At 46.0% G+C, this 12453-nt stretch overlaps 1 protein-coding gene across 1 annotated transcript; it reads right to left on the bottom strand.

Annotated features, from left to right (window-relative positions):
- Nucleotides 1-6618: 6618 nt before the first annotated feature.
- On the bottom strand, nucleotides 6619-8059 carry Mageh1 (MAGE family member H1). The gene has a single exon (XM_021153914.3). It carries the CDS (start codon nucleotides 7791-7793, stop codon nucleotides 7137-7139), a length of 657 nt encoding a protein of 218 aa, XP_021009573.1. The 5' UTR covers nucleotides 7794-8059; the 3' UTR covers nucleotides 6619-7136.
- Nucleotides 8060-12453: the final 4394 nt, after the last annotated feature.

Below are 12453 nucleotides of genomic sequence, written 5' to 3'. Positions count from 1 at the left end.
TGTGGGAGAGCCCTTCTCAGAGACAACCAGGGAACAATTCCACCATGATCACTATTGCACTGCTAAAGGACAAGTTTGATATCATCCACATAATAGGATCGTTGAACAGTTGTCTTAGTTGAGTGTCTAAGGTATGCTTGGTTGTACACTGATGCTCAGCATATCCAGGCACAACTCACAGGCAGGAGACTGCACACAGGCATCTAAGTAAATTGAGTCAGAATGCCAAACAGACCTCTACCCAGCCAAGTTCCTGCTACGGGGAACCATCTCTTTATCCTCTAGCCTAGACCTTTGCCCACAAAAATGTACTGCTACCACATTCTCTCTGCCAGACTTGTGCTTACCACTTCCCTCCCTCCATGTTGCTTTTGGCATGAGCTTCCTGATGCTGATATCCACCTTCTTCTGACCCCCAGTCTCCTACTCTATGCCTGTTTCCTCTTCTCCCCCCTGGCTTACTCCATGCCTGTTTTATATTCTCCACACTCCAGCAATACCGCAGCAAGATGCTTCTTTCCTCTTTGACTCCAACACTGCCCTTAGATCATAAATGTGTTTGGGTTACACTTGTTGCCCAACCCTGCATTGAAGGTGCTCTAGGAAATATGGCCAGACATGCTCCACTTATGTTCATAGCAGACTTATTTATAATAGGTAGAAGCTGGAAAGAACCTAGATGACCCTCAACAGAGGAATGGATTCAGAAATGGTGGTACATTTACACAATGGAGTACTACTCAGCTATTAGAAACAATGAATTTATGAAATTTTTAGGCAAATGGATGGACCTGGAGGGTATCATCCTGAGTGTGGTAACCCAATCACAAAAGAACACACATGAAATGTACTCACTGATAAGTGGATATTACCCAGAAATTTAGAATATCCAAGATACAATTTGCAAAACACCTGAAACTCAAGAAGAAGGAAGACCAAAGTGTGGATATTTTGCTTCTTTTTAGAATGGGAAACAAGCTACCCCTGGAAGGAGTTACAGAGACAAAGTTCGGAGCTGATACAGAAGGAAAGACCATCCAGAGACTGCCCCACCCAGGGATCCATCCCATATACAACCACCAAACCCAGACACTATTGCATATGCCCGAAAGATTTTGCTGACAGGAACCTGACATAGCTCTCTTGTGAGTCTATACCAATGCCTGGCAAATACAAAAGTGGATGCCCATAGTCATCTATAGGATGGATCACAGAGCCCCCAATGGAGGAGCTAGAGAAAGTACTCAAGGAGCTAATCGGGTCTGCAACCCTATAGGAGGAACAACGATATGAACTAACCAGTACCCCCAGAGCTGGTGTCTCTAGTTGCATATGTAGCAGAGGATGGCCTAGTTGGACATAAATGGGAGGAGAGGCCCTTGGTCTTGTGAAGATTATATGTCCCAGTACATGGGAATGCCAGGGCCAGGAATGGGGAGTGGGTGGGTTGGGGATCAGGGCAGGTGGGGAGTATAGGGGGCTTTGGGGATAGCATTGGAAATGTAAATGAAGAAAATATCTAATAAAAAAAGGAGATGGCCAGAGATGTATTTATTGCTAGATGCAATGACTGCCCTTATTTCTGTGGGTCTTTAGTCTCGTCTCAAGGGGCCATGTCATTCTAGGTTCAGTGGACAACAGGGCCTTCTGGGTAGAGTTGCAGAGTTACTTTTCATGCTTCTCAGGACACCCTTGGCTTTTGCCTTCGTCCCTGCTGTGAACCTCTGCAGCTCCCAGTGTCCTTTCTTCTCCTTCCTGATGTCCTGCTCAGGGCTCTGTTTCTCATCTGCCACCTGTCTCCATGTACAGTCACCAGCATCCCTCAGGACACCTCAGGCAATTTGTGGCTCCAGAGGGTACCCATATATCTACAGCTCAGACCACTGGTGCTGGCTGGTTTCAAGTCAACTTGAAGCCAACTACTGCCATCTGAGGAGAGGCAAGTTCATTGAGAAAAATAAGGGCAGGCTACAGGCAAGCCTTTAGGGCATTTTCTTAATTATCATTTGTTTTGCAAGGGCCCAGTCAATTGGGAGTGGTTTCCAACCCTGGATTGGTGGTCTTGAGTTTTATGAGAACAGGGCTGAGGAAACCTAGCAGAGCGAGCCAGTGACTAGGAAACTGCCCCACCCCCACCCCAGCCTCTATCTTGGTCCCTGACTCAAGGTTCCAGTCCTGTTGTGTTTCTGTCCTGACACACTTCAGTGATGGACTTCTATGTGGAATATGTCAAATAACCCCCTTTCTTCCCTGAGTCATCCATGATATTGCATCATAGCATTGGTAACCTTAAGGGCAACAACATTTACCCAAATTCCAGTCTAACTTGTGCAAGTCCTTACTCAGATTATGTGGGTACCCAGAGAACTTCAAGATCCAGCAAGTGTTGACTTCAGTTCCTGACCACCTCTCCAGCTCTAACACCCATTCTCTATTGCAGCATACTGCCCATATGCTAGCAAGTACTGGTGGTAGGGGGTGGGGTGTAGGGAGTGAGGGGTGTAGGGTGTGAGTTAGGGGTGGAACAGCCTTAGCTCAGGCTTGCTCCTCCCTGCCATATCCTGTCCCTCAGGAACTCTGTGCAGGTATTCCCTGGAATGCAGACAGAGCCTGTGCTGTTCTCACCATACCCTATGGAGTGTTACCAGGAAGGTGTCAGTGTCATTTTGTGTCCTGGCTTGCTGCCTGCTCTCTGTGCTCCCACCCCCTGGCCTGCATTAGCTATATGCTGAACACATTGTGTCAAGAGTGGTCCTCCTACAAGGCATGTCAGGTCACAGTTCTCCTGTGTTCAACCCACACAGTGACATGCACTGTCCCCAACACATTTTATGTGCAATTATGAGGCAGGTTCCCCCAAATGCCCTGCTTGTTCAAATGCAAGCTGGGCTTTGTAGATGCTTTTCCTCTTTTCCTTCAGTTCTTTTATACTAAGCTCACACCTACTGGCATTTCTGCCCTTCAGTACAGATGCTAGACACTCTCTCTGGCCTTAAAGCATTGTCCTGTATTCCTGAACAATGCTCACTTTACATATCAGCAAGGGGAACCCCTTTCTTCTCCTCCTGTCTTTCCTACATCCCAGCCCTCCAGGGAAGTCTCCCTTGCCTATCCTAAACTTTTGAGCTGAACCCTTAAGTGCTGGGCCAGCATGTCAAGAATCTGGCCTGTCTCACCCATCTCTGGGGTCCCTCCCCATCACTGCTGCTGCCTGTAGTCCAGGTGACTATCACCTTCCTCTTCCTCTTTGCTGGAAAGATGAACATTTTCCTTCCTGTTTCATGTCTCTCCTGTGCACCTTTCCAGGTGATGAGGGATCTTGTGCTTTGTTCACCTTTATTGTAACAGGTAGAGCCCTGTCTGAACTAAGACACCCAGTGTGTGTGGAAGGGTGTCAATTTAGAGCATCCTGACAGGTTAAATGATATACACTGGCTCATTTTGGAGGCTTGGCAGTAGATAAGGACACTGGAGCCTGCCTATTATCATCAGGTGTGTGGACAGGGACACCCCTACCACTTCCACTCTGCACAGAAAGAGCTATGGGCAGGGAGGGGGCATTGTCCTCATTGTCTGACCCCCGTGCTTCTGCTCCAGCCTGTTTATGCTGTCGCCCTAGGCTTGAAGGCGTTTGATACAGAGCAGGAGGCGCTTAAGTCTTAATGGAGCCCTGGTGTCCTACTGACTAAGCGTCTCCTGGCAGGATTGGGATGCCCACTTTAGTCTTGCCTCGGTCTCTTTTCCCATATATGATTGTTATGGACCAGTCATGGGAACAGGGACCTGTGTTTGTGTGATCTCATTTTTTACTGTTGCCAGCTTGGCCACAAGACCTTCCTCTTTGAAAACCTAGAAAACACAGAAATCCTGCAGAGAAACAGCTAGAGAAGCACTTTTCATAATTTGGATATCCTTCTTCTCTCTATCCCCCTCTCTTGGTCTCTCCAATTGCCCTGCTCCTGTTTCCTAATTTACTGGAGTGTTCCAGGCCCCAGGTGTCTACTCCTTCTCTTCCCTCCTTGCAAATTGAAAGTGCAGCTTTCCCTTTGATTTCCTGGAAAGCCTGCACTGAAGGGACCAATTCAGTCTTCAGGTTTACTGAAGTAAGAAGACAGAGCTTGCTGTCTCATCTCCATAGGACTCAAGGCTGAAAATTTTTGTGGATTTTACCACGCACATGCTCTTTTGCTCATCCTTTTCCAGGAGTCCCTTTGCCTGGCTCTCCCTGTCAATCTTCTCACAGCCACTGGGCATCTTGCCTCCCTCAGTTCTTACTCCAGCAAAGGAAGGGGCCCTTTGCACTACTTCAATAGTGTGGCGGGAGGACTGATCCTGGAGGCAGATGAGCAGAGCCCCTTGGAGTTTCTACCCCTGGGCAAAGCAGGCCACCCTACCCTCTGCTTCCACATGTAAGCAGGACAGAGCCTTCTGCTGGAGCTTTGGGGATTCCAGCTTCTATCTCTGGTACAGTGCAGCTGCAGGCTTACTCCTCTCCTCCCCTCCCCCCATACGGAAAGGGTAGTCCCACTCTGGGTCTTCATCAGGCTAGGTGGCCTATACTCACTGATAAGCACATTATGCATGTGGACCTTTTCTCCCAAGACACCATCAACATACTCAGGCAGGGTTTAGATGGGCATAAATCACATCTGGCCCTGAGCTAGCTGGCATTTGTGTAAAACTGGTCCATTGATCATCCTGGCTTGGCAAAGCCAAAATGTGGCCCTCCCCTGGCACTCATGAAATACTGGAGAAACCTTCTGCTACAGGCTCTCCCTAGCTGACTTTCCTGGAGCTGAGGAACTGCTAAGAGGAACCTCCTATGAATTGAGCAGATTGAGTGGGTCTCTCTCCCTCTGCACGGAATTGATGGCTGGGGCTGAAAGTTCACATTCCCTTTGAAGGCAGAGGCCCTGGGAATGGGCATTGGTAAGCCATAACAGATGGCAGGGCAGCCTAGTATAAGGCAGTCTGGGGATGTGGAGAAAGAAGCATGGTCTTGTCTCAGGTCTGCCACTTGTGTGGCTCTGGCCCAGAATGCTGTCTGCTGACCTCTCCTGTGGATTTCTTGGCTGCCTACCCCTTGAGAGGGACTGACAAACGTGTGCCTTCAGGGGTAGTGGTGACAAGCCTCTTTGATTACCTGTGCCAGGCTTCTCTGTTCCTTCCTGTGACATAGAAGCCACTCATCATCTGTTTTTGGAGCTTCTGAAACCTCGTGCACTCTGCTTCCGGTGGAAGCTTCCTTAGCCTGCAGACTGCTGCCTGTGTGTCCTTGGGCTTTGCATAAATCATTTGCCACCCTGTGCTGCACCCAGTGACTGGGCCTTGTCTCAGACAGACGTCAGGTGAGTCTCTAGTGAAGGAGGGAGGAAAGTGTCTTGGCCACTGTACTCTGTATGGTGTGTCTGGGATAGGTGCCTGTCCTTCATGCTCCCTAGGAGACCCCAGTCTGTTCTTTTTATTACTTTCCTCGTGTTAATTGTGGTCAGCTCTAGAGCTGGTGAGTTGTTTTTGTACATGTTCTCAGGCAAGTCCCTAAGGAGAATGGGAGGGGGGGGAGGTTCCCAGATCTCTACATTTGTAGTCACTTCACTACCTCAAGGGAAATGTGAAATGTAATATTACCTTGCCCCTGAAAACACACAGAGAGGAACAGACAGGCAAGCAGGAAATCAGGCAGGCAGGCAGGCAGGCAGGCAGACAGACAGACAGACAGACACACACACACACACACACACACACACACACACACACACAAAGTATTTTGGATCATGTGCAGAGCAAGAAACTCCAATGCCTGGGAAATGTGTCTCTTGCTATGAAGTTATGTGTCCAGTCTTCTCTCAGTATCCTTCAACATCAGAAATCTAGGTGTTTCAGAGCCCTTTTCCCATTGTCCCCAAGTCACCATGAGTGTTGGTGACCTCAGTGTCAATGTCCTTTTGTGAAGTGCAACAGTCTTCCTATGATGTCCTCCTGGCTTTCTTCCCCTCTTCTCCTGACTTTTTTTTTTTCTTGTTTTGTTCTTCTCCCTTGACATACCTGAATTAGTCATTGAGGAATTTCTATGTCCTGAGTATCCTTGTTCTCCTCAGTGACCCCAAGTTTACTTTCCCACCCAATATTAACCTAAGGACCCCAAGCATCTTCTTAGTCTCTTCCATTTCTCTTACTGCTACTCCACAGCAGTCTATTTTTTCCCTACCATATTCTCTCAAGATAATTTTAGTGTAGTTTCTACTTTATTATTTTAGAATGTTTTCAGGTCTTTGCCAACGGCTCCTGTCAAGGTCTGTTAAGTATCCAATTCCACACTCAATTCCAAGTAACATGACCACCCTTCCTACTCTCTTCTGCATTCTACAAATGCTCCTTGGATTTTAAAGCATCCTGTGATACCCTCTTTTTCCTGTTCTATTCCCCAAATGATGTCATCAGTTTGTCTTCCTTCTCCTTAGTCCCTGCCTATTCCCTACAACACTTATTGCATTTTCATTCCCCACCCCCTCCCACAGTCTTGAAATTTCTTGGAAACTAGATGCTTTCTGTTAAGGACTATTCCCAGCATCTAAATTTGGTCCTCATTTAACAGGTGGACAATAAATGAACAAAACATTCTGTTTACTATGCTTTTATTTATACTATTTGCACAGTGAGCATATTTACAAATGTGTTCCATTACAAGACATCAGACACAAGGGAAAGACAGAACAAATCTATAATTTTCTTCAACTCACACTTTACTGGTTATTCCAAACTTTCAAAGAACAGCCTCTCTCAGTGGTACTTTCTATCCATCACACAACATGACAGAAGGACTTCATTTAATAAGGTTAGCACAGCTGTTAATATCAAATGCCAACGACAGAAAAAAATAACATAAAGTTCTCCTCAAGTATATATTTAAACATATTGTGATTCTTAGTCAACAGTGTTATAAAATGAATACAAGATAACAATATCTATAGCAAACACTACTTTGCAGTTTAACAATTAGCACTGGTCACAAATACCAAATACAGTGCCCTCCCCACCCTCCACAACCTTTTGAATTCAGGACCCTGCCTATCTACTCCATGGAGCAGATACTTTGGATTCTCTTTTCCACTCCTAAGGGTCTGCCTAGGATCTCTCTATGGAGCAGAATAACCCCTAGCACCTGAATTGAGAATAGCCTCAACCTCTGCATCATCATCTGAATCCCAGTCATAGTTACATGGCCAGTCTTTGGAGCATCGGTTCCGAACTCTTGCCACAAAATGCATGACTTTCAGCTTGCTGGATTCCACGTGTGCCCGAGGGCCCCAGAAGAACTCATACTCCACTGGACTGCTGCGGGGCACTGGCTTATAAATCAGATACCCTCTGCGCACAAACTCTTCTGTAACGACCTTCTTCGGATCTCCAAAGATGCTGTGCTGCCTCCCAGGCTGCATCCCTAACTTCCCCAGCACTTTCCACACCAGGGCCTCCTTTGCGCTGTTGCCCATGATGAAGATGAGGGCTAATATGGACATTAGGAGACTTTTCTTGGTGCCCTGAAAATTGCTCCGGGTAACCGGCTTTTGCACTAGGGCAGTGCTCGAAGCTTCTGAAGGGGTACTGGAGGCCTTCTCCAGGGTGCTTGTGTCTTCCTCCGGGCCGCTCAGGTATTCTTCGGGTGTGCTGGGGGCTACAGAAGCCGCCATCGGGGTCTCAGAAGCCTCTGAGGCCTGGATCTTGCGATTGTTGCGATTCTCTTCAGCTGCCTTTGCGTTCCGGCGGCGCCGACTCTTCCGTCCCCGAGGCATGGCTTCTACAAAGCGATGAAAGCCTGCAGCACTTGGAGAAGGCTTTTGGCAGCGTCGGAGAAAAGTGGCTATCTTACGCAGGGACGGCCGCTGAACCGCAAACGCCAGCGGAGCCTTTGTGGCAAGGAACCAGTCGCTTTCAGCCACAAAGCCCTTTCCCAGGCAAGCTGACTTGCGCAAGAAGTCGCCGCCCGCACTCACTGTAGCGCCAAGCGCGCAAGAAACCAGAGCAGCATTGGCCCCGCCCCTCCTGCCACGCACACGCCAAACACCCAAGAGGAAGTGGGACTCTCCCGCACAGGAACTTCCGCTAGCCGAAAGGAAAAGGAGCGGGCTGCATTTTGAGTCCCACAATGGTAGTTAAGACAGCTAGGGGGCGGGGGGTTGCAGGGATTTGTCCTGCGCGCAAGAGACTCTCGTTCTTCTTTAGGCAGGTGCACACATTATCCTATTGGTTCATAGCTTTTGGCAAGCAATGGGCCCTTCCAGTCTCACCAAAGGCTGGCTGAGAGGGGTGGGGGTGGGGGAAGGGCGCGGCGGGGCACAGGCTTGCAAGAGGTCAGCTGACCCCAGCCCTCCTTGGCTGCCTTGGCTTACACAGCACATTCACTCTCCCGCCTGGATTTTCAGAAGGCGTTTATGTGTGGCTAATTAATTCGTGGGCCCATTAGGGACCCGAAGAATAGACTTAATGACCAAAGCGGTGGGTGAGGGGAGGCAGCAGTGCGCAGGAGACGCAGAGCCTGTACCCTGCTACGTGTTCGCCTGGTCAATTAAGCGGGGGCAGTGAGAAGATCAGGCTTAGATTTGCGCAGCCTCACGGAGGCCAGAGTACTTCCTGGCAGGCCACAGAGGAAGCAATTAGAATAAGAAGCAGCTGGATGAAAGTGAGCTGTTGCCATGGGGACTGAGAGACAGAAAGGCATTTGAAGGGAGACCACAGGCAGGCTTCAGACAATGGGTGGGAATGGGGAGCAGAGAGATGGTATGGTGCGGTTGGATCCTGGGTTTCTAGGCCGGCCAGCCAGCTTACCTGCCTCGACTCGCTCCCCTCGGTGCACACTCTGAACTTTGTCCACTCCTTCTCTTTGCTCAGGTTCCTCTGCCTGAAATGCCTCCCCTCCATCCTCCACTCTCTAAGTACCACCTGCTTCTCCCAGGCATCTTCCTCGCTTGCTCAAGTTCATTTCGGCCTGCCCCAAAGAGTAATGAGTCAGTTCCTACTCCCCCAAGGGAGGCCCCATAGCTAGGCATGCTGCTTTTCTTGTGTCATTTGAAGCGTGAACTTGCTCAGATCCTTCACCTCTCTGAGCCTGGCTTTCCCCCTTGAAAGTGGATGTAACTCAAGCACTGGCTTCAGAGAGTTGTGCGAATTCATCGAAAAGCCTTTACTGCCTAGTAAGCACAGACTTTGCCTCTAAGTGCGTTGCAAGCAGCAGCAGCAGGTGAGAGTGGCATTTAAGAAATGCGCCTTGAGGGAATATGTGGTGGAAAGATTTTACATGTGTTCCGTTTTTGAAAAAATGATTTGTTTTGGTGTGAGTGTGTGTGTGTGCGCGCGCGCCCCGTGTGTTTGTGCCCTGTGTGCTGTATACAAGAGGGGTTAGCAGAGGGCGTGGGACCCCCCTGGGACTGAGTTATAGGTGGTTGAGATCTGCTTGCTATGGGTGCTGGCAACCTAACTTGATTCCTCTGGAAGAGCAGCAAGTGTTCTCTTAACTGCTGAGCCATTGCTCCCGCCCCTCATATGTGCTCTCAGTTCTTGAAAGGTAAATGGATATTTTCTGCTTTTTTCACTGGAAGGGATGAAGCATGTGTTTGACAGTGTCTCAGCTGGTAATCCTACTAAGGAATTAACCCTGTGGGGCTCATAGACTTTGGCAGCTCCCAGCTTTTTGGTAGAGTTTGTGGAACGGGATATGGCCTTATCTAGCGAATGAACTCTGTGGTGGGTGATGCGTGTCACTGGCAACAGCATTGCCAGCACAACTTAACCCAGTGAGGCTCAGACTCCTATGTACGAGTAGAAAGGAGATGCCTGCTGGAGAGAAACAGTCATTGAAATCAGAACTGGGAACATGAGTTTGGGGCTGGTGTGTATCTGTTCCAAGCCTTTGATGAGTTTATTGAATATCCCAGTCCTCTGACTTGTTCTGTACAGAAAAAGCTGATCTCTCTGGCTTGGTCTGTCCAGCTTGCTTCCTATCTCTGTGAAAGTTAATGCTAAATACTACTATATTTTCAGTCTTTCTTTTCATTCTTGAGATTATAATTGCAGCAATTCTCCCTTCCTTGTCCTCCCTCCAAACCGTCCCATAAACCCTCCCATACTGTCCTTCCAATTCAGGCCTCTTTTTTTCCCACTAATGGTTATTCCCTGAATATATGTATATACATATAGGTATATATTCCTAAATATAACGTGTTCAGTCTGTGCAATGCCATTTGGATGTATGGTTTGGGAGCTGATCATTTGGCACTGGACAAGCAATTGGTGTGCTCTCCCCTTGGAAAGAATATTTCTGCTCCCAGATGTCCTTAATCACTTGCAGTTCTTTGTGTAGGGTTGAGACCTCATGTACATTCTCTGTGTTCATTGGTGTCATCCTTGCTCATCGTTCACACTGTCATGTCAGAGAGACTTGATGGGTATGGCTTCTGACATTCCTAGGAGACAGACTCTTACAGCTAACTCTCTGATCCTATGGCTCTTTACAGTCGTTCTGCCACCTCTTCCACGGTGATCCCTGAGCCTTTATCGAGAAGGTTTCCTGGACTTAAAGATTTGTCATATTTGTGATTATATACTATAATATATAGTTATAATTAAAATATACAATAATTTGTTTCCATTTTGATGCTATATATGAGAATGTAATTACCAAAGTTCACTTTTTTTTAACTGAAGTTTCTTTTTTTAGGAAAATGTACTAGTACTTCCTACTTGGTAAATTAATTTGAGGCATATTTAATGCTGTTCTCTCTTGTTCCACCCCAATGGATTGAGGAGTAGGTGCCATTCCCTGTCATTGTCTTCTTCACCTAAATGAACCATTATTTCACTCCACGGACAGTGCAACCCTCCATGACTCCATAGATAGAGCAGATAACTAATGTATAGCCTAAGACCTCAACACCCATGTAGTTTTTCCAAAGAAATTGGTGGGAACAAGGTTTAGGCGCTAGGCTATTTTTGCTAAGCCAGAAAGAGAGTAGAGGGGCGTGGAGAGGCCTGGATCCTATAGTGTTTCCTAGCTATCAGAGAAAGACTTATATATAGGCTTAGAAGTCATGACATCCAAAGAGAAATCTCTTGAGCTCAGTTCCAGATTCTACATATGAGATTAAAATCCTTGATATGTTGTTGAACCACTGCTATCTATGAAATCCTGGGGACTACGCTTTTCAGGCAATTCTTTTCAGAAGGGACTAAGTTAGTTATTATAGAGTAGTCCAGAATCAAATACTACTGACAACAGCAGCTCTGGGTCAGAAAGTTTATTTATGTAAAGAGTCATAGTTATATAATAGCTTTTATGTGTTAGGCATTGATAGAAACTCATTAGAGTTTGGAGAGTTAGTTCACAGTCTGTTAGTGAAAAACAAAGACTTAAATGCTTAATGATTTTTTTTAAAAGCTTAGTGTAGAAGATGTTGGCTCTGATTAGCAGGACTGTGGATGAAGTCTCTAGGCATGAATTAGGAGATCAGATTAATTTAGTGTAATCAGGAAGGGTATATCTGAATAAGTAAGTCAATATTGGGCTGAAACCTTAATGCTGACTAGAAAGGTTACATGCAAACAGATGTCTGAGAAGCTGAAAGCCAAAATGAACAGACTCATAGCAGTTTCCGCGATTGGGAATTATTCTCTCTGTGGGCCAAATTTTAGTTCCTTTATCAGTGTGACATCAAGATATTGAGGAATTTTAGTTTATAATATTATTATGCATACTGTATAGTCACACCATGATTTATTATACTATTTCCCCACTGCTTAAACATATTTGCTCATTTTTAAAAGCAGTATTCCATATACATTTGTATACTTGTCTGTATATTTGTATTTCTCGTCACAGAGTTAGTGGTTTGAATGTTTTTTGTGCATATAAATCATGATGTAAATATCCAGGCTTATTTCCACAAATAGTTGTGTCCTTTCTTAGCATCACCAGCAGTGAATGGAGTGTATCATTTTCACCACATCTTCGTCTTCCCAAAGCACTGTTAGATGTATAATTCATTAGCAATCTGATGGGTAAACTAACACATCTTATTGTAATTGTTATATGTTATTAGCATAAAATAAAGTATACATACTAAAAATTGTACAATTTGATACATTTTAATGTATGTGTGTAACTGTTGGTAGAATTAATATAATTGTTGTATTCTTTTAGAATATTTTATTACATTTATTTGGGGGTGGGTACACACATGCAGCATATTCCCTGCCATTTATGTAAATAAATTCAAAGTTCTTTTCTAGATTTTAATTTTTTTTATCAAATGGTCTTGAATTACCATACAAAGTAATGGGGTTAATAGTTTCATTGGCAAAATATATGCCATTATATTTTGTTCTTCTTTCTTTTAATATCTGAATCTTTTATTTTTTAATTTTTGAGATTATAGTACAATTACAAGACTTCCTCCCTCT

Source organism: Mus caroli, unplaced genomic scaffold (assembly GCF_978045245.1).
Source record: "Mus caroli unplaced genomic scaffold, Mus_caroli_1 scaffold_5, whole genome shotgun sequence".
NCBI classification, from domain to species: Eukaryota; Metazoa; Chordata; class Mammalia; order Rodentia; family Muridae; genus Mus; species Mus caroli.
This window is presented reverse-complemented; position numbering and strand designations above follow the sequence as displayed.

Excerpts from the sequence above, each read along its gene's own strand:
- Mageh1 (XM_021153914.3), bottom strand. The coding sequence starts at position 7,793 with ATGCCTCGGGGACGGAAGAGTCGGCGCCGCCGGAACGCAAAGGCAGCT.